Source organism: Chlamydotis macqueenii, chromosome 4 (assembly GCF_036417535.1).
Source record: "Chlamydotis macqueenii isolate bChlMac1 chromosome 4, bChlMac1.mat, whole genome shotgun sequence".
NCBI classification, from domain to species: Eukaryota; Metazoa; Chordata; class Aves; order Otidiformes; family Otididae; genus Chlamydotis; species Chlamydotis macqueenii.
In genome coordinates, this window is record NC_141559.1 from 18460862 (window position 1) to 18488277 (window position 27416).

At 40.4% G+C, this 27416-nt stretch overlaps 1 protein-coding gene across 1 annotated transcript; it reads right to left on the minus strand.

Annotated features, from left to right (window-relative positions):
* Positions 1 to 290: 290 nt before the first annotated feature.
* Positions 291 to 27365, minus strand: PKD2 (polycystin 2, transient receptor potential cation channel). The gene is made up of 15 exons (XM_086747429.1): positions 26954 to 27365; positions 20412 to 20525; positions 17706 to 17839; positions 17094 to 17344; positions 16116 to 16340; positions 15317 to 15545; positions 13313 to 13483; positions 11960 to 12141; positions 10787 to 10907; positions 8217 to 8315; positions 6727 to 6848; positions 5760 to 5877; positions 5346 to 5509; positions 4429 to 4576; positions 291 to 3416 (listed from the first exon to the last, which is right to left on the minus strand). Exons 1-15 carry the CDS (start codon positions 27363 to 27365, stop codon positions 3183 to 3185), a joined length of 2724 nt encoding a protein of 907 aa, XP_086603555.1. The 3' UTR covers positions 291 to 3182.
* Between the last annotated feature and the right edge of the window lie 51 nt (positions 27366 to 27416).

The following is a 27416-nucleotide window of genomic DNA, read 5'->3' on the forward strand; positions in this document are numbered from 1 at the left end:
AGTAATAAAGGGACAGTTACTAGCAGTCAGAGCTGCTACCTGAAATCGCAGAAAACAGACCTATGCATTCACACAAACGCAAATGTGAAAGAAAGTGTTTTTAAAAAGTACTGTTTTGGGCAATGGAGCAGTAGGATCAGCCCAGTCCTCCCGGCTCATTTATACCCTCTACTTGCTTTTTAGGTTATTATGTAATCTGAGAATAAGGTATAAGATAGAAGGAACACACACAAATAAAATGTAGGATTCTTAATGTTCCATTATAAACAAATCCAGTGTATGGCACAATGTTTGCTTTATAGATTATATAAAATGTTTATTAGGAAGTAAAGTGCTCAGTTTTACAGATCAATACATTCTTGATCATTGTAGAAGATTTGCATAATTAACAGCTTCCTAATAAGACCAAACACTGTACATTACATTACTATGCAAAACACCTTTGTAATAAGTGGTGAATGATATTATAATCTAAAGTTGAAAAATGAAATAATAAAAATGTTTGTAACATTTGTCAAGTGGCCATGCTCTTACTGCAAGGACCATTGTCGACACACACGGGTACCCCATGAAAACTTATTGCACTTCAAGATGAAGTTTGTTATTAAGTAACGACGCGTTACAGAAATATACCTCAACAAATACAGCGATGAATGCAAACATCTTCCTTTTCAATAATAAGCACAGACTACAAATAAAAGACGAGCTGCGTGACTGAATTTGCATTTTGAAAGATACATCTTTACAGGAAACCTATTAAAAAACATACTGATAGGTTTAGTTTTGCTTTTCTTCTCCCCAGGAAGGCCCACCCTCACCAACAGATGACCACTGCATCATTTCTGCACGGTCCCCAATCCCTGCTGCCATAAACCTCAGTAGTACCATGCCACATGCTTCGCAGGCCACAGGCACAAGCCATAACACAAGGTATCTTTAGTAACCTTCCAGCTGATTGCTGGACAACTAAACTTGGGTCACTTGGCCAAAGTCACTGATTTTAAGTACATTATTATTTAATTACTGTCTTAGCATTTAGACAACCCTTCACTCTAGAAATCCAACATCAATTACATGTTACCCACAGGTAATTACTTAGCATGCCTCAAAGTTTAACTGTAAATCATGTCACCTATAAACACATTACACATTTCAGATATGAGTAAAAAGACAAGGCTACGTATATTTAAATTGCTTTGTATTTTATTTTCTATTTTCCTTGCACACCAGCTGGCCATGTGTAGAGCTAGTGTTTTGTGGGGGTTGGTTTGTTTGTTTGTTTTTGAAGTCAGAAACACCAGTTTAACAGAGAAAAGCTCTCCCTGAGAAAGGGAGATCCAAAAACTTTTACTAAAGGCAAGACAGAGCTTAGTCTGAGTGTCTCTGGTTTCACACAAATGCCCTAACTGTTATGCTGTGGGCTCTTTTAGGAATTCGATGAGGTCTCTTGTGAAAGAGTATGAATTTCCTCCTAGTATGGGACAAAGTCACCCACAGGAAGAAAAAACACTTCCCAAGAATCACAACCTGTTTTCCCACATCATTCTGTTCTCAAGCCAAAGCTACTAAGAAATTCCAGTCTCCACACTGAACCTTCTCCTGCTCCACCTTACATGAATTTCTGTGCATATGGTTTCTCATAAACTTAAAAACAGGGAAAGGCATGAAGTCTATTTAGTCATAGCAAGTTCTCCGGTTAAACGGAAGGTATGCTGAGTCATTGGATATCCAACTGTACGAACATATGCAAGACGTAGCTTTGCCTTCTACTACTATAAGAATTAGGTGCTAATCCCTGGCAAGAACTGCTTTTTGAAACAAAAAGCCCCAACATAACATATACATGCTACTTACACTTTGTTAAATAGGCTTTTTTTTCCTCTATGTAGCCTACTACTAGCTAAGGTGTTTCACTACATAGCTTTCCATTTTCCTTTACACCAACTCCAAGCCTCTAAATGTAAGACAACTGCCATCTTCAGGAAAAAAGCACAATTGACAACCTCCCTCCTAAACTGGAATGCCACATTGGGAAATATGTTGCCAGACAAATCTACAAGCACTATGCCTCAATGCTTTCTACAGGAAACCAATGTAATTTCAGTGTTGCATCGCCTTTCAAAAACAAAGTTTCTATGACACGGAAAGCAGAGGAAATTAAATACTAAAAATCAGTGATTGTCCTAAAAACTTACATGTAAATACAGACTACATTGTCAAGACACTATCAGAACTTGACAGAGCATGAGATTGGATTTTTCCAACTCTCAGCAACTTCTCGGCCCGCTTCGGTGTCACACCCAAGTAACAGTTAGTGTTTTTCAATTTTGTGTGCTTTGAAATTACGTATTTTCTAAAAAGTAACCATGTTTACCTAAAAACGCGTGGAATGTTTATCCTAGGAACATTTAGATCATGAAAACATAGCATTAAAAAATGGGCACCATGTAACAAAGCTGAAAATGATTACATTAGTTGGGTCTGAAGAGGCAGTTCTCAAATATTACTTTTGAAATGCTAACGAAATGCAAAAACACATAACGCATACTGTTTCTATTATGGAATAATGTGATTCATGATTGTACAAGCTAAGTGCACTTTCTTCTGTTTAAAGAAACAGTATTTCTCAAAAACAGGAAAAAATGAACATCTTTAATTGTTAGTACACCAAGAGTAACTCAGAAAAACAGAAACTCAAAAAAAGAGTGCTGTTTTACCTCTCTGAGAAGTGTCAGCTGAGTAAGAGAATAATAAACTGATGCCATCTTTCAAAAATCACTTCTAAAAGCATTTAAAAATAGTATTTTCCAACAGGAAGCAGTAAACTCACAGTCCTTCATTTGAGTGTTCTAGCCACAGCACATTATTTTGTCTGAAGCTTGCTGCCCTGTGAAAATGTTCCTCATAGTACATGTGTGGAAACAAAATTCTGTCCAGGTAGATTTTGTCACACCTGGTTTCCATTCTGTCTCCTGCATTTGCATTTCCAACGCTGACAATTCTTGCTGGTAACTTGAACCTGACACATGGCTTATGTAGGTCTGAAAATGCCTTATGAAGAAAATAATTACTTTTACCCACCAGTGAAACTTGTACTTAGTGGTCTGATTGGGCTGATCACCTCACACTGGGAAACAGCAGAGTGTATTTCCTGGCTTAATACTGACCTGAACCAGTTCATCCTACACATGGATGTTATTCCCTCCATTTCCTCCTCCCCCATCAATACCATCTGATTGTGAGGAAGAGGGTCGAGAGCTCCTTGAACGAGGCTGGCCATTCAGTCCAAGCGGTGTTCCCAACCGATGGCTCATTTGGGATGCCGCATCATCCGATTCCCACCGCTCCAACTCCTCTCGAACAAGCCGCTCCATTTGTTCCCTGTGGATTTCGTTGTCACGACCAAGTCTTTCATCCTAAACAGATTAAAAGACACGAGCTGGAAGCGCAGCTTCCAAACTGCAGCCTAAGCAAAACCCTACACAAACACATGAAATACTTAAACCACTCAAGTATTTCCATAGGCTGGTGGAGAAACACGGGTGGTACTGCAGTAAATTTTTTTTCCAGTAATGTAACGCCCAGGCTGTCACCTTCATTTACGGAAGCACAACTTGTATTACAGTTTCTAATATTTAAATCCACCTTCAGAAATGTAAAATATACTGAGGAGAGCACATTCACAAGCTCAAGAACCAAGCAGAATTATTGTCTGGAACAACAGTAACAGCCATGAACACTGAATCTCTGACAGGGCAGCTGCAAGTCTGACCTTCGTAGCCCACCAAAACAGTTCATCTCGCCCACCCCTTTAACAGCCCTGTTCCGGCTGCTCTTGCCCCATCAGAAGCTGACATGTTTTAGTGTCCACATAAATTACACGTTTGTCCCACTGGCTACTTCCAAAGGGCCCTCAAGAAAGAGAGGTTGGGAGGAGAGGCGATAGAAGTTAGCAACAGAAGCTAGATAACACTGGTGTCAGAGGTGACCTGCTTCCACCTGCCACACACAATCCCAGAAGCAACAGAAGAGAAGAGCAGCAGACTGCACAGGCCTGCTGGGCTGGATCCCTCGGACTCTAACAGATTAATCCATAAAAAGCTTTGTATTAATCCCAACAGACACCAAGGGGTGAAGGAGCTGCTTTGCCAACTACTGAACACCACTGCTATCCAGTTCAGAGGTTTAAATGGTGCTCTGTTGCCTCAGCGTGACACAGGCCTGCTATAAGATGGGTAGTCACATCTGAAACTTGCATTATGTCCCGCCAGTAACACAAAACTGAAATCATTTGGCCGCTGCCAAAGCACCAACCTCGTTTTTACCACCACTCCTTCAACCCTCCCAAGCCAAGCAGCAGAAAGAAGTGCTAACAAGAAGTAAGCCATGCAGGTTGTGGCCACATATGAAACAGTAAGGGTTTCTTACCTCTGTCACTCCATCCAACAGTCTTCCTAACACATCTCTCCTTTTCAGCTTGGCTCTCTCCATCGCTTCAAGCTTCACAATAACCGCATCAATCTTGGAGACGATACTGCCGATAGAATGCTCCATGCGATCGACTCGCCTCATCAGTCTGAGGGCAACAAGTGTGAGCTTCAGTGACTGACATTTCTGAGTCAGTATTGTCAACACACAAAGAGTGGATAAGGATGAGAGAGCATTTTAATTCAGGCACACATCTGACTTTCCACAAATGACTCCTACTGCCCAGGAAGGGACAAGGTACACAAGAGCAAGAAGGTAACATAGGGGTAAAGCACATAGAGTGGAATATTTTTTGTTTTCTCTTTCCTCTGCTTTTAGGGCATCATCATCAAAATGTACTGGTTCTAATTACTCAAATTCTTCATTCAGCTACTGTTACTATAATGAATTAATATGAAGATCTATCATTTTAGGCAAAATATACAATCATAAGTAACTTAATCTTATTAAAACCAACAGCTGAAGTTCTCACTGAACCTACAAGAACCTCAAGGTTTTACTTCTAGAAAGAATAGTAAAGTCTTCTGGCATTATTGTAGTATGACCATTTTCTCTGTCTTTTCAATGACCAGGTTTTAAGGACAAGGGTTTTTTTTTGTTTTGTTTTTCTTCGGTTTTGTTTTGGTTTTCTTACCAATTTCCAGGAGCCTCTCCAAAGCACTTCCAGTTCAGACACTACCTGAAAGCTACTAAAAGGAGTGACTTAAGCACTTCAAAAACATAACATTGACTTTCATTAATAATTGTATTAATATTGAGAGTTTAGGAGAGACTAATATATAACCAAAAGAAAAAAAAAACACAAGGAAAAGAACTGCCACCATGCAGATTCATGCCCCTCAGGAAGACAAACTTACACTTGGAACTCTTCGTAGGAAACCCCACTAGAGCTGCTGCCCCTCCTCCTGGAACTGTGTCCACTGTCTTCATCCTCATCCTCCTCGGAGTCATCCAAGCTCCGGGGGAAGCTGCGGCTGCTCAGAGGACGTGGCAGAGAGCTCCTATCCAGGTCCAGATCCTCCTTTGTGAAAATACAAGCCACAGACAGAAGATGTAGAGACTTTCACCTGTACACAGGTAATGGGAGTGTCAAGGCCAAAGACCTCCTACACACCATCAGCTCCCCTTTGCCTTTTCACAGTTCTGCTCAGACAGCTAGGGATGAGAGCAAATGTAAAGGCAAACGAGGATTCTTCTAGGACAGTAAATCAGCACAAGGAGAAAACCAGCAGACAGTGCTGGAGGCATACCACTCCTAATGATGAGCTCACCCTCTCTTTCTCCAGGTCATCTCTCATCTGCTGATGTTCATGCTCTGTCAATTCCTGGTCCCCATCCTGGTCATATTTGGTAAATATTGCTTCAATCTCTGCATCTGTGTGCCCCTTCCTGAAAAGGCAGTAAAAACAGTTCCTTTACTTTCCGTTCTTCAGATGCCGAACGAACATCTTCAAGTACTAGAAAAACACTTCACTCCGAACAACCTTTCACCCCCAAGTCAAAGACATGACTGTGCTGCACATAACTTCACAACACTGATGATAAGAAAAAGCTCAGCCCCCACCTTTCATTAGTTAATAGCACAGATCATCTCTAGACTGCACCCTGCTCCTTCACAATCATCCTTTTTATACGTCCTTGATTTGTTCCCTTTCGTGAATTCCTGTCTGTTCACAAAATCCTGCAACGGCTCTGCTACAGACATCACTGTTTCCTCAAAGGCCTTAGATCTCTCCTTCCTCAGACCCTTTCTCCTCTACAACACAGCAACTCGAGGAGGCTGGGCCCCAGAGTACCAAATCCTCCCCGTGGCGTGGGATGCTGCCCCACTGCAGCAACACCAGCCATACTGCAGAGTCCAGGGGCCAGAGCTCAGCAAACCACCTCAGTTAAGACTTCTCTTCCACCTCAAACTGACTGTTCTTTCCTCACTCCTCTTCTCTCTTCTTTCCCAGTCCCACGCCACAATTTGAGTTTTCCTTTGTGCAATGCCTGAAGATCCATATGAAAAGACTGTTTGCCTGTACAAGCCTGCTTGTTTACACAAACTTCCCACGAGATACAAGAAAAGCACATGCTTTGTTACCCACTAATCAAAAGAAAAGTACTCTGCTCTGTTGTCTTTATTCACATTAGTGCACTCTTGCCAGATCATAGAAGCAAGAGAAACTTGCATCAAAGACAATGTCACGTGTCTCTAGGGATACTATTCAAGATATGAAGTAAGAGCTTCCTTACCCTTTAAGATCTTGCCGGAGTTCATCAAAATTTAGTTTTCCCCCACCTTGTCTCAGACTTTCTGAAATGTCATCAACAGTTGTTTTCTTCAATTTAAGTTTGATCATGGCTTTATTGTAGCCCTAAAAGAAAACGTGAAATTTTGTGTTTTACTTGTCATGAAATGTTAACACTCAATTTCTAATAACTTTTTTGATTACAAAAATCAGCTACTGTACACTATTATCCAGTGTGTTCCAAAAGCTCTGCAAGAATCTGTCTTCTCCTCCAGTTTATCCATCTTTTATCTCAGCATTTAAATGGACAACATACAAATACCTTCGCACTTAGGGGTAAGGCTTTCACCATTCAATTTGCACTGCAGATCAGTAGAAATGGAGTATTTTGTCCCAGTAAGACACCTTTGGCAGTTACTGTCAGTTAAGTGACAGTTTTAAATAACGCTGACAAACCAGGTACAACTTTGTGCAGTCATTTTGCTTATCTCTCATTCTTCAGTTGTAGGAACGACTTTTTTTAAGAGTCCTCATCCCAACAAAGTAGCACTTTTCGTTTTTCTCTGCTCTGTTTTAATAACCAGTTTCCAATTTTTAAACACTGAGTTACTGATCACGCAGAGTATGCGTTTAGACATTTCTAGCCATGGTATAGCACTGCATTCCATGCCAGAGCGCATGTACGTGCACTTGTTTTACATAAAGTGGGATTCAGGTCAAGCTCTTAACTCTGTATTCAACCTCAGTGGCAGCCCCCCCCGGGAGCTCCAAATACATTATCCAAGATTTCTTATTGCCTGAAATCAGGTAATTCTGAATTCTGTGACCAAATCAAATAGCAGTTCAGCTTCATCAGTTCAATACTGATACGGGGAGATCTTACAGCGGCCTTATAGTACCTAAAGGGGGCCTACAGGAAAGATGAAGAGAAGCTCTTCAGTAGGGCCTGCTGCAAGAGGACAAGGGGTAATGGTTTTAAAACAGAGTGAGGTAGATTCAGATAAGACATTAGGAATAAATTTTCTACAATAGGAGTCATGAAACACTGGAACAGGTTGCCCAGAGAGCTGGTGGATGCCCCATTCCTGGAAACATTCAAGGCCAGGTTGGATGAGGCTCTGAGCAACCTGATCTGGTTGGACATGTCCCTGCTTCTTGCAGGGGGGCTGGACTAGATGGCCTTTAAAGGTCACTTTCAACCCAAACTATTCTATTATTCTATGATTCTATTTCTCTCTGTACCTAGACAGACAAATCTTATGTTATATTCAGCAGGCTGATCATCTGATGCAAAGTCTGAGATGACTAAAATACGTTGTGATGGAAAGTTTTCATTCATTTAATTTACACTCAGCTCAGATTCATTTATTTTAACCGAGACATGCACTTTCATCAGCTGCTGCCATCTTTACTTTGTGTGGTTTATACAGTGTTTTATGGAGTAAGTTGAGATGTGAGTAATGAGATGTCAAACAAATAAAACGTTACTTTTACCTTTCTGATAAGGTCAGACAGTTCCATTTCTGCCTTCTGTTGTGCCATATCCGATTTGACTTCAGAGTATGTATCATTGATAATGGCCAAAAACATGTTCTGTTCATGAGAGAAATTAAAAAACCCACTTAAAAAACGTCAGCCAGTCTGAGCCCTACCACTCCCATGACCTTTATGTGCAGACCTATCCACGAATTTTTTAAAAGGAGCCAGGAGAAAACGATGGGCTGTTTAAAAAGCACGAACATTAAGAGCTTGAGATATTGAAATATGATGCACTGCAGTACAACAACTTTTAATCAAGACTGCTGATTATTAACATAACAGAGAATTACTTTCTCTAGTAACTAGAGAATTACTTTCCAGGAAGGGTTCATGTCTACACACACCAATGGTAATAAACCATGTTCTACCTTCAGGGCCAAACTTTTATCTTATAGATAACAACTATGAATTAATCCAGGCAACACAGCTGGCAACAAAAATGCCTGAGGAATCAAGTTAACTATTCATCCTGTAATAACCAGCACAAACACAGGTTCTTATCTAGTTACAGCTCTGCTAGTATTTCAGACTAAAGATAAAATCAAAAAAGCTTAAAATCAGACACTTGGCATGTATGCTATCAACTCTGAAAAGAGTTCGGTCACTTTTTCAGACAAAAGAGAAAAAATTGGTCTCGCTAACCCTGTGTGCCAAGCATGTAATTTACTTGAGCCATGCTGTCATTACTGAAAGGGTCCTGCTGAACCTAGAGTAAATGTGACTGAATTGCAAGCTGGACATTCAAGTCCAGAAAGAATTACTCAATTACTTAATTTACTGGGATGTTCAATGTGCTACTCTCATGCAGAAAGGCAGTGTTAACCTCTGTTTTCTCATGGACTTTAGGGAAACAATTTTCCAATGCTGTATCTTTATGCATTCTTGCCCAACGCCAGAGAAGCGAGAGATAACTTGACTACTGTCTATTTTGCTTTCAGCTGCTCAACATTAAGAGTTTGTGCTTTCCGCTCATCTTCCACAACTTAGTTTCCAGGTCTCAAGGAGCTTACAGCAACATTTCACTCAAGTCAAATTACAGGATGTGCAGATCTTAATAAGCACATAAATTATAGTGAGTACTTCAGATAACCTGCTGTGCCTTCATACTCCAGTGCTTTTTTGCTGCCCCTTAGAAACATATATTTCTTTCCCTTGCCAGACACTAGCCTGGATTTTGTGAGGTGCTTCATAGGAAGTATGAAACCTGCTTCATGTGCTTCTTCAGCCAGAGTGACCCATAGATTATCTTCCGACTGACTACCCACTGTCCATCCCACTGAACACATAAGATTCTCTGCTTCCTTACTAGTGAATAGCCAAGATGAAGTCTTCTCCCATCTCCCACAAATAACTATCCAAGTGCCACTTCTCCTCATCTCAAAGAATAATAAAAAGCCTCATTAAGTACAAGGGTCATTAAGTAACTCTAGAAGTTACAATGACACGTGACTGCTGTACCATTTTAAGGTTAGTAAAATCCTGCTTTAATGCTTGCCACCTTATCAAATCACCAAAAGACACAAAGTTTTGGAAATAATTTGATGATTTCTTCTCATGTAACAGCTTCTGTCTGGTGATATCATCACAAACAAGACTACTATATATTAATGCTAGTGCCAAACTAACTGAAAGCTACATCCAGGTAGAAGACACTGAGGCTCTTCACTTACACTGACATTAAAAAAAAATGAATTTACTTGGTCTCCTAGGTTTCTGAGAGGTCTCCTCCCTGCAATTTTTATTGTATAAATTATTAGAAAGACTGTAATATGAATTCAATAGTAGTGTTAACAGAGAGTATACAAATAATGAGTACTCACTTGCAATATACTCATTGAATTTATTTGTCAGACAATCATGCCTACATACTGCCTCTCAGATAAGCTTCTTATAATACTGTTTGTCAAAAAACGTACAGGTAACCTGCACTGGGAAGGAGAGAAAGACAGGGCCCAACTCTGCCCTGGAGAAGGAAGAGAGGACAGAAAAGAGGCCTTTGCAGGCAAACCTGCATCTCTGAAAGCTGCTGCACTGCTGATGAATCACGCTCTTCTAGCAGACAAGCTCTGTGCTGCATGCATGAACTAGGCTGTTGTAAACACCACCAGCCACTCATTGGAGTTCACAAACTAAGAGCCGGTATGGAACATTACAGCTACTTTTCACCAAAAGATAGGGGCTTATTGTGTACGCCAGCCAGGCACTACTCAGATTCTAGAAATAAACATTTCTTAATAACTTTTTTAAAAACCATTGTGGAGCACTATACGGGAATGACAACAACCATACAAAGCAAATCTATTTTAAATGAAGAAAAAATGAAATTCTGTAGTGACCAGTTATGTAACAGTCAGGGCCCTACATGGACTGCACATTCACCATTATAAAAAAAAAAAGCCCCAAAAGCAGTAGGATTCAAAAAACAAGAGACACAAAAAGGGCAATTTACATTAAAAAAAAAAAAAAAAAAATAAAGAAAAAGAGAGTGCTGCCTACCCACCCCATGTAAACAAAGGTGTACATACCAAAAGAATGAAGAACATAAAGAACACAAATGTAGTGAAATAAATTGGTCCCAAAATTCGATTAGCTTCTTCAACCTCTGTGAAGTTGAAGTCTCCCAAAATGATGCGGAACTGAGTAAATCTTAAAAAACAAAACACATCCAGGAGTTGAGAAAAACACTTTGAGCCGTGCAAGAATTCTCAATCTATTTTACCCTAACAGTCTGACAAATGGGCAGCAGAGAGGTCTGCACTACTATAATACTTTGAGGCACTACAACAGTCAATTCCTCAAGCCTATCACTAGGCATAACCAAACCTGCAGATGCCACACACAGAACAAAACTAGGGTGGTTACTTCTAGCTTTTGGTCACAACTGATAATAGGGGCAAAAGGAAGCAGAGAAAATAAATTATTACCATTGTGAAGCTTTAAGACCCACTCCCATCCCTCTCCTATCCCTCTGCCTCTCACATACATACAACTCCAACTCTCTCCCTCTAACTGTACTGTCTGTGCAGTTGCAAAGCTGGAAGAGGTTTGGCATTATACAGCACCATCAGCACATTTCAAGTTCCTCTGCTTCTCCACAAGAAACTTTTTGCAACACTGCCCCAATGTAAGGTGGCAGGGGAAAATTAATAACTGAACAAATTGGTAATTACCTCAGTTAGAATCAGGCTATGTTGTACCTTATCAGTAAAGGAAAAACTGACGAACAGTCCTATACTAAGTCCTGTCTTGTACTCCAGCAGACACCTACAAATTTACTAAGTGGCTGTCTAAGATGGACTCCATTTGTGAGTCAATCAACTACACATACTATCAGGAACACAGCATTATTATGTATTACAAACCTAAATAAGCATACAATCATTCAACTCCTGAACACAGTGTTATTGCTTTGTCTAGGAATGTGATCAATTGTTACAAAAACCACCTCACTTCCACAACCATAAACTGCCATTTTTAGCTCACTAAGTTAGTGTATTTTTAAGTTCAAAGTGAAGACAGTTTCTAAACTAAGAATGTTATAAAAAAATGCATTTGCTACTGAGCTACATCAACAGCGATATGTCTGCAGCTTATCTGTTTAGATGGATGCCATAGGATTTGCTTGGTCTCTGATGAGGCAACCAAATCCATTACCAATGTACTGGGAAATTCTTTGCATTTTTTATTTTTTTACTTACATGCAGTCCTGGAAAGTGCTGAAGTCATCGATTTGAGTGCCAAAGACAAGATAGGCCAACTGAGCATATGCTAAGAAAATAATAAAAAACATAATAGCAAAGCCAACGATATCTTTGACACAGCGCGACATGGTAGTGGATAACTGACTCATGGTTCTGTTGAAGTTAACAAATTTGAAAAGCTGTTAAAAGAAAAAAAAAAAACAAACAAACAACTGTAAAGCCAAGGAAGACAACAATTTCTTAACACAACCACTCTCCAACCTTTTAGACATGAGATGTCTCACTGAATTTGACTGGAGATAAAGTCAGTTAATTTATGTGTAGAAAAAAAGATCACTTCCCAAAAACACTGAGACTTGAAATCTGAAGAAAATTCTGTGAGAACATCAACTTTTTGTTTGGATGGGAAGTTTTGATAGTTTGGTTGTTTTTTCACTCCTCTATTTGGCATCTTGGCTTCAGAGCAGTATTCCTGAAATGCTTCCAAAAGCCTATTTATTTATCTTCAATGAAGATGTTAGCTATGAAACAGTAAAATGCGAGAAAAGATGGTCTCACAGCTGACCTTGCCTAGAGGAGGTGGATGGACTAGAGACTTCCCGAGGTCCCCTAACAACCTGCATTATTCTGTTACTCTGCAGTTTACTATTATTTCTTATAATTAGCCACTTTATTTTTTTAAACCATGACGCAAAAATTAGATGCAACTTTGTCTTTAAAAAAACAGTAAGATATTAGCTAACTTGCTTGACAACAACCTAAGTCTCAGTTCGGAGTATCAGAGTGGAAATTGTCTTACGTTTTCCCCCATTGGAGATTTATTAACTAAATGTTTCTCTGCAACTTTTTACATACAGAGGACAGGAAAATGAGTATGGACATGAAAAGAAGTATCACTAGAAAAGAGGCAGTAAAACAGAGAAATTAAATTTAACTAAAGCAATGTATCTAGTTTTCAAATGAATTGGACTAGTTTTACCAAGGCTTCTAATGATTCAGAAGTTTTGAATAGATAAAATGGGCACAGTTAAACCAGGGTAGGAAGAAGCAGTACCTGGTAAGAATTACTGACTTATCAATTCAGGAATAATAAAAACATTTCTTTACGTGTCTGCTGTGACAAAGCACTAGCACTGACTACATCTTCTAGACTTGAACAAGGGCTGACTAAAACCGTGGCAAAGTTATAACCTTGCTTTTAATCTGTGAGAAGTTACCCCTGTGATCTGATTTTTAAGCATGACTAATTTTAGGAGAAACACAACTAAAGCTCAAATAAATATATCATGTGAAACTCAGACTACTGTTTCCATTTTAATGTTAGAAAAAGGATGCATGTCTTGGAGTTACCTTAATCCAGACAAAAAACACAGTGACTGCGGCAATGTTGTTGAATTGCATTTGCCAATATGCCAAAGGTTCAAAATTAGGGAACGAATTCTGATCTTCCAGCAGCTTCTTCAGGAGCGTATCAACAGTTGATGTCCTATAGATGCTAATTCCTATAGCTACCATGGAGAGCTGAGTACAAAAGAAACACACAGACAGACAAAAGGTGATTACGGTTTTAAAACAACTTGTTTCAGCCACATATGTCAGATAAAGATATGAGGAATTTAATTTTATTTATAGCCCTACCATAATGCGAGCGTTAAGTAAAAGCAAAAATATTATTTTCAAAGTGTCCTGGCTACAGAGCTAAACTTCCAAACGGGAAAGTAACAGCTAGGGATTGCACAGAACCTAGAAGAAATCACAGATGCAAGCTTCCCACAGTCCTTCAGCGTTAGCCTCTCTGGTCACTGATCACATCAGTGCTTAGGGCAAGGCAGTTGCAGTGAACAGAGTGGGCCAGGTTTCACCACCTTTCACTCAGTAGTAATTTAACAGCCTAGTGGTTGCTGTTTGAGATAGGATCCAAACTAGAACTTCGGACAGATCAGGAAATGTGTTTCACAACAAAACCATCATAGTCCTAGATTACAGACAAAAATCCTGGGAGTAAGAGGATTTAGAAATTTTTCCTTGCCACATCTAAAGAACAAGATGATAGTGAAGCCTAGTGGGCTCAGAAAAATGAAGCTGCCACAGAGAAGGAAATATAAGGAAAGAAAGATGACAACTCAAAAAGACAAAGGTGAAAAAGAGTAAAAAGCAGAAAGACAGCAGTAACCAAAAAGGTACTAGAGTTTCTCCAGAGTACAGATTGATCAATACTGCCCAGAACAAGCAACAGCAGAGAAGCTACAATTTTATCATACAGGTAAGGTTCTTCATTTGACCTCTGCGAACATGCTTTTTATTAGTGTAAGCAAAGAGTTCACCAGGTATACAGAGTCATCAAGTACATAATCCTAAACTTAAACAATGTCCCTCGGACAAGGTATAAACATAGAATCTGACTCTTTGTGTGAACTGAATTTTACACTCGCACTTGAACACACCTCACTGACGGCAACAGCAAAGCATCTCATTTCCCCTCTCTGTTAAGTATAGCAAACAGCACACAGTTCATGTAAAAATCCTCTTAAACAGTCCTTCATTTATAAAGCACTGTGATGCAAGTATGATTTCTCTGGAATATAAATACTGACTTCAAGAATTAAACCTTTGATTCATCCAAATCTGAAGATACAAAACAAGTGTGGGTCTGGAACTGTTTTAGCACTGCTGGCTTTGTATACTTTTGGTAAGCACAGCTTGACATTAAGTCCAGAGAGAATTATATTACGTAGCTTTAAATGCAAAGCTCAGACTTTCTGCTACACTGAGATTACTGATGTGCAACACTTTCCACTTAAGCAAGAAAGCAGTCCTGACAGCTGCTAACACTCTACAGTTTTGAGACACTTCAAACTTGGTACTAGCTGGTAAGTACTTTAATATCACATTAAATGTTTTTGTGGTTCATTGCAAACATATTCAGTCCCATTCCTCCAAATGCAAACCACCACATTAAAGTAGATGATTTTCTTACAGACTATTGTAGTGGCTTTCAAGTATCAGATATATGGAAGAGAAATGGGGGGGAGCGGTGCTTTTATTACCTCCCATAATAGCTGTGCCTTCATAGACAAAAACTGTGAAAAAGCATACTGGACAAATACTCTAAAACTTTCACTAGGACACAAAGGTTGAAACCACTGAAGACAGAATAAGCAAGTTTGCAAAACACAACGACATTACAGCAGACTAATATTGTCTTATTCAGACTGAATAGCCCAATAGCCTGTAACTATCCTTCCTAACAATGGCCCTGTCCCTTAAATCCACAACATGAATACCGAGTCATTAACATCTTCCACACAGTGCATTTCAGAAAGCAATTTTAGCTTTATTATAGAGATTACCTACCACAATGATAAGGATATCAAGGCAATTCCAGAGACTTCTGAAGTAGCGCAGTCTATGAATATGAATTTCTAAGATCTCTTCCACCGTATAATAAAGAACAAAAAGACAAAATGCCACTTCACAGGCTGCCAGAAAAAAATCAAAAGTGGAGATGTAGTGAATCAGCCTCACTGGCTGAAATTGCCAAGATGTAACAAGGCCTCCAGTTGCTGGAAACTCCACTAACAACCTGCATTTAAAAGAGGGAAAGAAAAAAATTTCAGTGACACAGCATTGATGCAAAGCACTACAAAAAGATACATGGCTTTATTTACACAATTATGGATAAATAATGGAAACAGGCAAAAGTCCATTTACAATTCAGAGAAGACACTACATAGAACAGAAACTGTAAACCTGAGAGCAATCAGTTTTACTAAAACCCAAAGCATTTCAGAAACAGTGAGAAAACAGAGACGGGAAGATCTGTCTTCATCTGTGTCTGCTTCATGCTGTCTAAACAAAAGACTGATGCTGCATATCCACCTATTTACTTTAATAAGCCAATCACTAGAGAAGTCACCTGCAAACTGCACCCAAACCACTGAGGCATCAGGAAAGTCAGAACTGCCTCCAGATGATGCGCGCAGCTGCCATGTGGAGTCCTACTTCTTCAACAGTGAGGCACGCTGCTTCAGTTGTCTGACTCCTTGATACAAAATATGCTTACCCATGTCCTCAAAACAAAGCAATCAGAAGAAAATCCCACACCTACAACCTATGCTGTGCAATTTGAACACCGTCATGGTTCTGTTCATACCTGACAACGCAAAACAGGTTGATGTTTGCATTGTATACCGAGAAATCAATGAAAGCTGCTCTGGTCCCTCTGTCCAGCCACAGGTTCTTCTTAAGGCTAGCAATCTGCACAGCTGTCACTTCTCTGGTCCTCGAGAGGTCTTGGTAATAACCAGCCCCACTGTATGTGGCAATCAAGCCCCAGTGGCTGCTCCCGTTCAAATCCTTCTCATTGGTGTATGTCCAGCTAGTTCACAAGCAAGTGAAACAGAGCACATTAGTCTTTCCACTTTCAACTTACAATTAACAAAACAAGACATCAACAAAATCTGACCAAAAAACCCCCACATGTATCATTACTTAAAGCTGCTTTCATTTAAGAGGTACTTGTAGAAATTTTTGATGCTTGTATCCTGAAGAAAGAGTTTACAAAGTTGCTTTGACTAATACAACAAAATTAAGATAGAAAGATGGGTCACAAGTATATTAATTGAGAAAAGAGAATGCATCAACCCACTCACACAGAATTTCTATCCTCAGGGAAACAAAGAAAATTGTCATTTACATAGTTACGTTCCATCTCTAAAACCTTTTACAGTTCAACTCACACACTGTCCTCCAAGAGAGGCAGTGCTACTCCCATCTTTTAGCCAGGGAAGACAACCCAGCGAAACCCACTGCAGCAATACAATCTGCAATTACACAACCAGTGCTCATGAGTTGCATTGCTGCACTCAGACCTCAATGCATGTCCGGTGCATAACAGCTACCAATGCGACAATGACAGCACCTAAACTCAAGTGGTTCAAAAGCACAGTCCCCTCCAAGTTTCGTAAGGTTTCTCCATGAGCAGAAGTGGCAGCTGCTCTGCATTTACCTGGCTTTACAGACAAAACATACAGCAAATGCAGAGTTGCCTCTGCCAAGTGACTTACTGTGTAATTCAGCATAACCCACACAAAAAAACCCATATGTATGTGTCAACAGGAATATTACGTACGCTGTTCCATTTCGAAGCCCAAAAGGAGTGGTATCTTCATTAGCTACAGAATAGACATCATAGCAGTCTTTGATTTCATCCTTTAGATCTTCAGGTATTGAGCACGAACCATTTCTAACTTTCAGCTGCCGAATGCGAGGCACGCCTAGGAGCAGGTTCTCATAATAAATGAAGCTTTTGTTTTCTGCCATGGTTTTGTTGTTGTACCACATCTCCCAGTAAAGACCATCCAGCAGAGGGCCTTCTGTGAACTGAGGAGGAAGACAGAATTTTAGTTTGCATGTTGCCATCATTATTTTTATAGATCTTTGTTCTGTGGATATGTTAGAGTCGCAGTTGGTAATTTTCCTGACATTAAGGCAAAGGCCTTACTGTTACTTCTCCTCCAAAGACACTCCCCAATCTTGCCCTGCCCTGCCCCCACTAGCATTACCTAGATTGTAAACATTCACATATTGAAGGCCTACTTTGTTCCATAGCTTTGACATTGTGCACATCTTCATGCACAACTCCTACCACATTAGAAAAAAGAACCTGCAGGTAAAATTTACAGGCCATGAAAGGGCAAGCAAATCACAGTAACAGAGAGATGAACATTTGGTTTCAGATTACCTTCCAGAAGTCATCCATTGTGGACAAAGTTTTGAAATCAGTTTTCTCCATTTTTGATACAGGTGTTTCCAGGAAGAGCTGCGACATAACCCTTGTGTAATAGTACATACTGGAACTCACTGTCCCATAAGTCACTGCAAAAGATGTGGTAAGGAGCAAGAGGTAAAGGTATGGAAAGGAGAGAAGGAAAAAAAAGAAAAAGAAAAAAAAAGTGAGAGTACTTTTTTTGTTTTGAAATACATCAGGTTGTATTTATATAGATTTTGCACTGAAAAGTTTAAGCTTCAGAACAAAACAAAATCCACACCAAGCAGCATTTGTCTGTCAACTGTGATTACAATACAAAAAGCAGCAACAAATAGACTGATCAATCGGCTCAAAATACTCAGCTCTCCTTCCCATGCCTCATTCTATTATTATTAGCTTCTACAAAAGCTAACTCCAAGAAAGACAAAGGCAGGATTCAGCAGCCTGAAAGAGAGGCAGCCAGTGACTTTTTAGGTGACTTGTGCTATTCAAGACTTCCAGAGAGCTGGCACGGATGGTACAAGACCTCAGAAGAATCATGCCTTGCTTGAACAGATAACGATGGTCAACCAGGGTATTGCAGGGCACTGTGAATGACACCAGCCACCTATGGTTAGGGAACTAAACTCCACCCAAGATATGCAGTGCTTCCAAGAGAATCTCTCCACAGAAAATAAATGGTGGTGTGCTACTACTTTCCATCACACTGGGCCAAGCACTTGGCTGAGGACCACAGAGTCTAAGTTATGAAATGATGGTCAAAGCAAAGATGGCTTGAGAGCACAGTCTCTGGCACTGACACTGCTACTGCCTATAAATGCTTAAAACCATTTGATGGCTAAAACTCAGAGAAGCCTGAAAGATTAAGTCTACACCGAACAATCTCAATCACTTTTGATAATTTCATAAAAATATTTTATCTCAGGGAGGAAAATGTGTTTTCTTAAGCAAATGGAGAACAAGAAACACTTCTAACAGATTTCTGTTGTGGAACATGGAATCTGTCACATGATCGTGCAATACCTGGGTTCTCTCTAAATAAATACTCTTAAAAATACAAGACTACAATAAAAGTCAATAGCAAGCTTCCTCCTAGGGCATGTGAAGCCACAGACCAGTCTGTCTCACCATTACTGCTTAAGTGAAAAATTTTAAAAGGATAGTACTTAAAAAGATACTAATGTGCTAGCAATATCTGTACATATTTAACAGACTATACTTTTCCTTTATTCTGTTGTTACTAAAAATGTTTTTCTATAGCAAAACAAACTGAACAGCCTGTAGTCAAACTTTTCCCACTGTAACCAATTTCACTTTTTTTTTTAATTCAAGTCCCTCACTGCTACACCTCTCCTGGTGGTACAGCACACCAGTCACAAGCAGTCTTACACTACTTTGTCTATAAACCTGCACTAAGCATTCTTAAAAGTCTCAAGAAGAAAAAAAAACATTACATTTAGTATATAATCATGCTTGCAGTACAATACCAAAACAGTTGTGTCCAATGGTATAAAGTTCAGGGAAGTTTTTAGTAATTCTGCTCTGGACAAGCAAGGTAGACTTGCTCTCAGAGCCAGTCTAACAATGTAGTTTTGCATTTTTTTTTCTACTCCAAGATTCCCCCTCACAAAAAATACATCACCTTGTTCTATTACAACTGATCATAAATGACAACTTAAGTGTCATTGACTTTTCAGGCATTTAGAACAGAACTGCCCACACCAAAAACTGGAGGCTTGGAACACATGAGCTTTTCAAAGATACAGTAACTTAATGGATACGGATTTTATTGTTATTCTCCTTAGTAACCAAATAAAACATCTATTTCATAACTCTTTAGTATGCTTTATTTTGCATTGTCTTGCTAATCTTTATGTAAATACATGAATGTATTGACTATTAAGATTTTTAAAAAATCCTAGAAATCTTGAAACAGAATTCTATAAGGGCTTCAAGTTCCCAGTGCCAGAAAAGAAGACTGCTCTCAGAACTGTTACATTATACTAGCCATAAACATTCATGGTGCTGTGAGGCCTCTGATAAATATCCTGTACTGTCTGTGCTCCAGCATCACTAAGGTTCTTCACTCTGGGTAAACAAATGACAGACTTAAATCACGTGGTCCATATACACTTGAGTATATATCGGCTGCAGATGCACTTAAAACATCCAGCATCATGCAAATACAGACTGGAAACATGTGACAAGTAGCTAGCATTTTCTCTGCCTTTCCAGCTATCACAAACTTTTATTCTTAGAATGATCTATACATAAGCTTGGTGCTAAATTTGAAACTCAGTGATTTAATTTAAATTTTTGTCCTAGATGACTAACTCCTACTTTACACATTTAACAGTTCTGTTCAGTGATGTAAAAATGCACAACAGAAGCATTACATTGCAATGTGGTACTACATAAAAAAATGCTTCCTAAAAAAGAATAGGCATATTATCATTCTGCTTAAAAATTCAAAACCTGTTAAGGCACAGAAAATTTGGGTATTTTCAATCTCAAGCAACAATCCAAGTGCAGAACCAAGGGAAAAGACTTCACTCCCAGCATCTGCCTCCACATCTGCCCATTAAATCTCCCACATCACTGAAACAACCTTCATTCTGGAATCACAGACACCGAGCAGATAATACAGAACTGGGTGCATTAATGCTGAACGGTACTTACAGACACACAAGACCACAAGGAAAATCACGTACGTAACCAGCTCCCGTAAAACACTTTTCAGATATCGCTCTCTGCTAGTGTTGCTTTCTTCCATGAGTCTTGTGCCCCAAAGACCTTGAAAGGAAAACATATATAATGATATACACAGATGTCTGATGCTAGATACACAAGTGACATAATTAGTCAAGTGGTTTTGAAAGCTTAACCCACGTCATGCCTGCTGCAAGTTCTTCTATGGCTTTTAAACCGATCTAAGTTCAAGCAAGAACAACTTCTTTGCATTGCCCTTCTGTAGGCTGAACAAGGCCTAAGGCACTATTAGCTATTCATGAAATATCAAAATTTATGAACTCTAACAGAATCTGCTGAAGATTTGCTAGAAGTGTTGTCACTTAAAACCACATGGTAGGAAAACAGACAAGTATACAAAGACACTTACAGACAGCCTTCCTTCAAGGAATGCAGTGCAGTGCTTTTTTTTTTTTTTTAAATATGAAAAGCATTGTTAGATGAATGAAAATGCACATTCAGTATGAACCTTTATTGGTAATCTTAACTAACTTTCTACCTGAAAGGAGGATACGGCAGTGAAGCATATTTTTAAAGAAAGCAAATTGTAACCTTCCTCTCTCCAAGAGGCAAGGCATGCGCACCAGCGACATAGAACGGATCGTGGTGAGTATTTCTAGACTTCTTTCCTTGCACAACAAAGTTATCATTGAAACACTAGCAGCAGCCTAAATGAGCAACCGCCGGCTAGCTGTCAAACTGTGCACCTGCATTAGCTGAGCTATTTCCGCCTGTTACTAGCTTCATGATATTCTACTTGACATTCTCAAGATGACAGTGTAAGAGAAGTTATTGAACTGCTGTGATCCCTTCCAAAAGGGTAACAGAAAAACAAAAGGATCTTTTGAACAGCTACTAAAAGAAATAACCATCTGAGAACAGAAAACAGTTAGTAACCACCGTACTTCTTTCCTGCGCCTACTACAGAACCAAAAAAAAGCTGAGAACAGCCACTGATACTCAGTCCAGAACTGCAAAGAGCTTCTCTTCATTTAAGCCTAAATAAAGCAAGGTGATTCAACCTTAGTTTACAGTGGGAGAGAAAGCATATAAAAATAAAAATTCACTCTTACAGAAGAGTGCCAAACTTCCACCCTTTTCCTTTTCACATATTTTAAATGGTCAATCTTTTAAAACATCCTTTTATGTTCCCAGTAGATGGAAATGAAGTAACCTCAAACTCCCTAGGAAAAAATCCTGGATCCGTCAAACATACCACAGTAATTTGAAGTCAAGGGACAGCCAAAATACGTTATAAAGATGACAATGAAGCGAGAGCTTTTGCTTTGCAACCACTGCTGCAAAACCCAGACAGACAAAGGGCTAATCTGGCTGCTGCACAATTTCATTTGCTAACAAAGAGATGGGAATAAGGAAGGTCTTCCCTCTACCTGCAAATACAAGTTATGTTCAGAAAAAATAACGTCAGATCTTTTTAGAAGACTTTCAGCTACCACATTTTTAAGTTGTGACCTAACCACAAAGTCAAATAGGAAACTTTTCTAGCAGCAAGCACTACATCTTCACATTAATCTCTGTTCATACTCCTTAATTTGTTAATTATAACCTTCACTAGTGTCAGCTGCCAAAATAAGAGAGCTTTTTCAAAGCTGTTCTTTAAAGCTAAGTCTGAAACTGTACAGATAAAGACTGCAGCTTTACTAGACAGCATGCCAAATCCTCACCATTAGGTCATTCTTGAAGACAGAAACAAGAACATTTACAGAGTTGCTAATAATAAAAAAATCAACAAATTCAGCCTCTAATACAGCACTATGTTGCACTAGCAACCCTCATAATAAAGGCAGGAAAACACTATGGAAGAGAGGAAGAAAAGGCTGGAATAGTCAGTGAGCCGAGCTGGCGAGAGAGCCGAGTCCCGGCTCTCGGCACATTACTCACCAACAAGAAATGTGGTGAGCAGGAGTGCTGCAAGCTCAAATGCTGTCATATCGGAATATTGTTAGAAGTCAGCAAGGAACAGAAAGTTACACGTGAAAGAAAAAAATCCCCCCAAAATAGCAACAGAGATCAATGATCTCTGTGTCAAATGAACTCTGGATTTACCTGTCAGCTAGCTTGAAGCTTCATTAGTCACCACGTTTTCAGAAGGTACATACATTATTCCTCTTTTTGCCTTAATAGAATATTGGTTTAGATGCATCAAGAGAGTGGCAGTAAGCAGTGCTGGATTAAGGTGACATCTATTGCAAGCACCAAAACAATTTCCTTTCTAGCCTCGATTAATAATTTTCAGTTCATTCCTTATACAAATTTGCTATTCTTGAACTATTTGACAGAATCTATGTACGCTTTCATTTACCAAAGAAATTTGCAACTAACACTTCTCTCATGGTCATTCTGTAGCCCAAACAGCTTACCTAAAGAGCATTTGAACTCAGAAGAGCTGTCAAAAAACAATGATCAAATGCAAATAAAAAATAGGCAAAAATTCACCTTACAATAAAAAGTCTAGCTTGTCAGGTAACACAGAAAATTAAAATATTTCTGTTTACACACATATAAAATGTTATATACGCATATTCATGTAATAGATATATAATGCATATGTACTTACATATACATATATACCTACATAATCGTAAAGCCGAGTTTGTAAGGTATAGAATGCATGCAAAGTAATTCAAATTTATGTAAAAGTCTTAAGTTCTGCAAGCCCTCACTCCAAGATACGTATCACTAACAAATATGCCTACACAGAAATTCAGATGCTAGGGCAAGAACGGTGCTAGGAGAAGGAGAGGAACAAAACACAGCCTCCCAATCCATAGTTCACATTCCTTAGTAAGGTACAATCAGAGCCTGCACTACTTCAACTCAAGAAAAATGTCACGATGCATTCTTCATGAAAATAACAATTGATGAGTGACTAGAAATGATATATGATGTGATCAATTTAACAATAACCAAGAAAATCTTCCAAGAAATGCCCCACAAACACTCCTTAGTATTGATGCACATGAGAGGACACAGTAGCACCGGGTGACCAAGTGCAGCTCTGAGGAGAAGATTAGCTTTCCAGTCTGGCTCTGGAAGTGGATCTTGGACCCATCAAAACTTTTGATGAGTTTCTCCTTAACAAAGTTGAATAGTCATGCTCTCCTCTCCCCCCAGCAGCTGGGATATTTGCTGAAGAGATCTGCAAAGCTAGAGGGACTTCAGCTGCTTCACAGAGGCTCTCATCAGAATTTGAAAAGAATCCACAAGGAGAAGAACCTAAAATACAGACAGGCTGAAGTAGCTGAGTTTCTATTCACTTAGTAACACCTGTTACAGTCTTCCTGATGGTTGCAATTACCAAAATCCCATTACCTTAAATCCTCTGTGCAAGCTTTTTTATTTCACAACTGACAGCAACAAAAGCGCAAGTTGTCATTCATTATCCCTCAGCTGGTGAGGGGCAACTTGTTTAGCCATGGTAGCACTCTCACTTTTTATAACCAAAGGATTAATCACTCATGTTGAATTCTGTCTTGTGAAATGGAATTTGCTTAATTAAATGTATGCTATCTTTCCTCTAGTTATCTTGAAATAAAACCGAGTACTGAGTTTGCGATTTTCCAGTCTTCAAAGACCCTCACGGTTATCCACGAAATGTCAAAAGAACTACTGAGTGCTCTTTCCAGTATTAAACCCTCAGTTATCCTTCAAGTGCCCCATATTAATTTCAGGCTTAAAATCAGCCCTTTCGCTATGCAGCCTGCAGCGATCACATTCTCCAGCACCCTACAGCACGGAAGTCACACCTAGCCATTTACTGTGCCTGTGAATTAATGGCAACAACATTCTAATTAAAAAGCCAGAAAATGATCTGTCTACTACAGTAACTACCTACATTTGTCTATAAATACAAAACGTAAGCAGGTCAGAAATCAACAGAAACTTCGGATAGTAACCACAGAGATAAACTCACTCTGAACATTCCTTGAACATGAAACCAAGTCTTTTCATTTTACAGCTAAAAATAGAATACTACCAGTGTACACTGACTGTCTCAAACAGCATGAGGCTGCTTGGTCCACAGCCATTATTGAAAATATTTATTTTTATTTTATTGCACTGCAGGAGTGTGTAACTTTGCACCATTCTCCACACAGCACAAACTTGAAAACAGCCCACATTCAGTATTGTAAAGAGAATCACACCAGTTGGAAGGATGCATTGTGCTACCCACATCAAAGATGGTCCTCATCTTTTAGCCTGAAAGTACAAACTAAAACTTCAAGCTACGTACACACATCAGCTCTCAAATTGGTTACTCTAGCCCAACATACATCACTTTTAGGCAGCAGGATAGGCAAGGGATCCATCTATCAGAGCAGGGTCAGAACATCTCCTCTGGCAACATCTGCCTGATGCTGATGCCACTGAAGGCTCAGCTGCACTCGTTCTGCCCAGCACAGCATGCAGCTTCACCAAAAGCCAATTCCTCTTGGTTCTGCTACTTGCTCAGCTAAACAAGGTGAAAATACATGAATAGGCTTAAAAACAAACAAAACAAAAAAAGTTAGAAAAAAGCATGCTAAAAATAAGCAACCTTCCTCTGCCCTAATCCAACCCTAAGCTGTAAATACAGGTGAATTATTGATTCAATAAAGCATTTTACCAAACCTTCATTAGAATGGTATCTTGGGATGGGGGAAATCTGCCTGATGGAATTTCTTTCCATCTGCAAATACTCTGATCTTACACAAATCACATGTTATTAAGCTCTGTCTTCAGGTTCAAAATGGTTCAGAACCCATCACAAAAGCCAGTCCTAGTATTGATAAATCTGTTTTGAGCATTACTGCAGAAACCACAACTGAGATGAAACAGCAACAGCTTATGTCAGGTTGTGCAGTTATCACAAAGTCACTCTCACACTCACTTCACATTCAAACACCACTGCTTTTCACCACAGTTAAAAGCATGATCATGAGGTTCTTTCTTGGCAACATCTAGTACGGAGGAAGCATCTGAACAGTCTGTTTAGATACAAATTTTTATAAAAGGACTTCACTTTCCCCATGTGAAGCAAGTCTTTTTATAGGTATTTATGTATCTCAGTGACAGACTAAACTAAACACACCTTTGAAGACTCCAAACAGAGAAGTGTAAGTTCATGCACAACACATTATTAGATTTTGTTTTCCCAGCCATTCTGGTCTCTTGATATGAAGTGACTTAGTTCATTGAACAGTCTCTCCCAGTAAAATCTGATGCAAAGATAACATGCTCTATTCCATAAACTCTCCAGGTCTGACTTGCATCCAAGCAAAACACTGCAATGATCAAGAGATTTATTTTGGTGTAAGATAGCTGAAGTCAGAGAAATCATTATAGCAAATGATTTCTGCATGCACATGTAAATCAAAGTGAAGACATACAGGACATACAATAGCCTAATTTACAAGTCTCTGCTTAAAATTGAGTTTGTTTTGACACCTCTGCTGATTCTGTGCCAGCCAGTAACAGCACTATTATGTCAGAAAACTAATGTTTTAGAAGAAGAGATCTTATTTTATAAATATGGTTTAATTTTCCTGCAGCTTTATAACTATACAGATTTTGTCTGACACTTAAACAAATCCTACATTTAAAATCCTCACGACCTGACGCTGACACTTCAATCTTCTCTGAAAAGCAAGTGAGGTTTCTCATGTGCTCCCACAACCTTGAATCCAAAGAACTCCCCGTCCACCATTTTCTCTGCTGTGTCAAATCAACTCTGTATAGGGCCAGCTCAGCAGACGGTTAAGGCAGTAAGCTTAGAACGACACTCCAAACACTCATCTGACACGCTCCTGCTTATGCTTCAAACTATGTCCCCCATCACCAGCTGTGCATTAGCAGGTAGCTTCCAAGGCACCGCACAATATTGCAGAAATGCAAAATGAGTAAAACAGCCTCCCAATAACACCACTCTAAGCACGAATGCACCCTAACCGTCTCTTTCAAAGGACAGAGGATGCTGAAAAAGAGACAGGTATTCTGCTCCAATTCTCCAAAGACCTGGTGCTGGGTCAGGAAAGCCACATGTATCCAAAAACTACTTAGGAGAGTCTCTGGCTTTGAAAGCACCTAGGATTCAGACTTAGGGTGCAGAGAGGTCTGTGCTCCAGAGGAAACGAAGGAGAGAGGTAGCTGTGTGCGCCTTTGTGTGTGCCGGGGGGCACAACCAGGTCAGAGACCGGTACATGGGTGTGCACGAAGAGGTGGGGACGCGGACACGGGCAAGCACGGATGGACAGAGGGGACATGGGAAAAGAACACGGGCAGAGGCAAAAAGAGGGCAGGGAGCAAAGAGGCGAGTGGAAGAAAAGGCAAAAGGGACTACAAACGACTCATGAGCACTCTTCTCGGCGACCGTCTGCAGGAAAAGGCAGCCGAGCCGAGGGAGACCCGAGCCCCGCTCCGGCCGGCGGGGCCAGGGCAGGGGGAACAGGCGGGCGGGGTGCACAGCCTCTCACCTCGCAGGCGCCGCGCCAGGCGCTTGGCCCAGCCGGCCCGGTGGGGCGCAGCGCCGTCGGGGGGCAGCTGCTGGCGGCCCGGAGCCTCCGCCCCGCCGCGCCCCGGGGGGAGCCGCCGCTGCCGCCGCCCGCCGCCGCCGCTCTGACCCGCCGCGCCGCTCCCCAACGACGACGAAGCGCCGGCCGCGGGGCTGCCCCACTCCACGTCCATCTCCAGCACCGGCCCTGCCGCCGCGGCCGCTGCCGCCTCCTCCTCGGGCTCGAAGCCCGGGTTGTCCCGGCTCCAGGCCTGCCGCGAGCAGGCGGAGAGCGGCGGCGACGGCGGCGGGCAGGAGCCGGCCCGCGCCGCCTCACCCAGCCGCTCCAGCTCCAGCTGCTCCCGCCCGCGCCGGGAGCCCCCGCGGCCCGCCATCGGCCCGCCGCCGCCTCCCCCGCCCCTTCCCCTCACTCTGGCGCCGGCCCG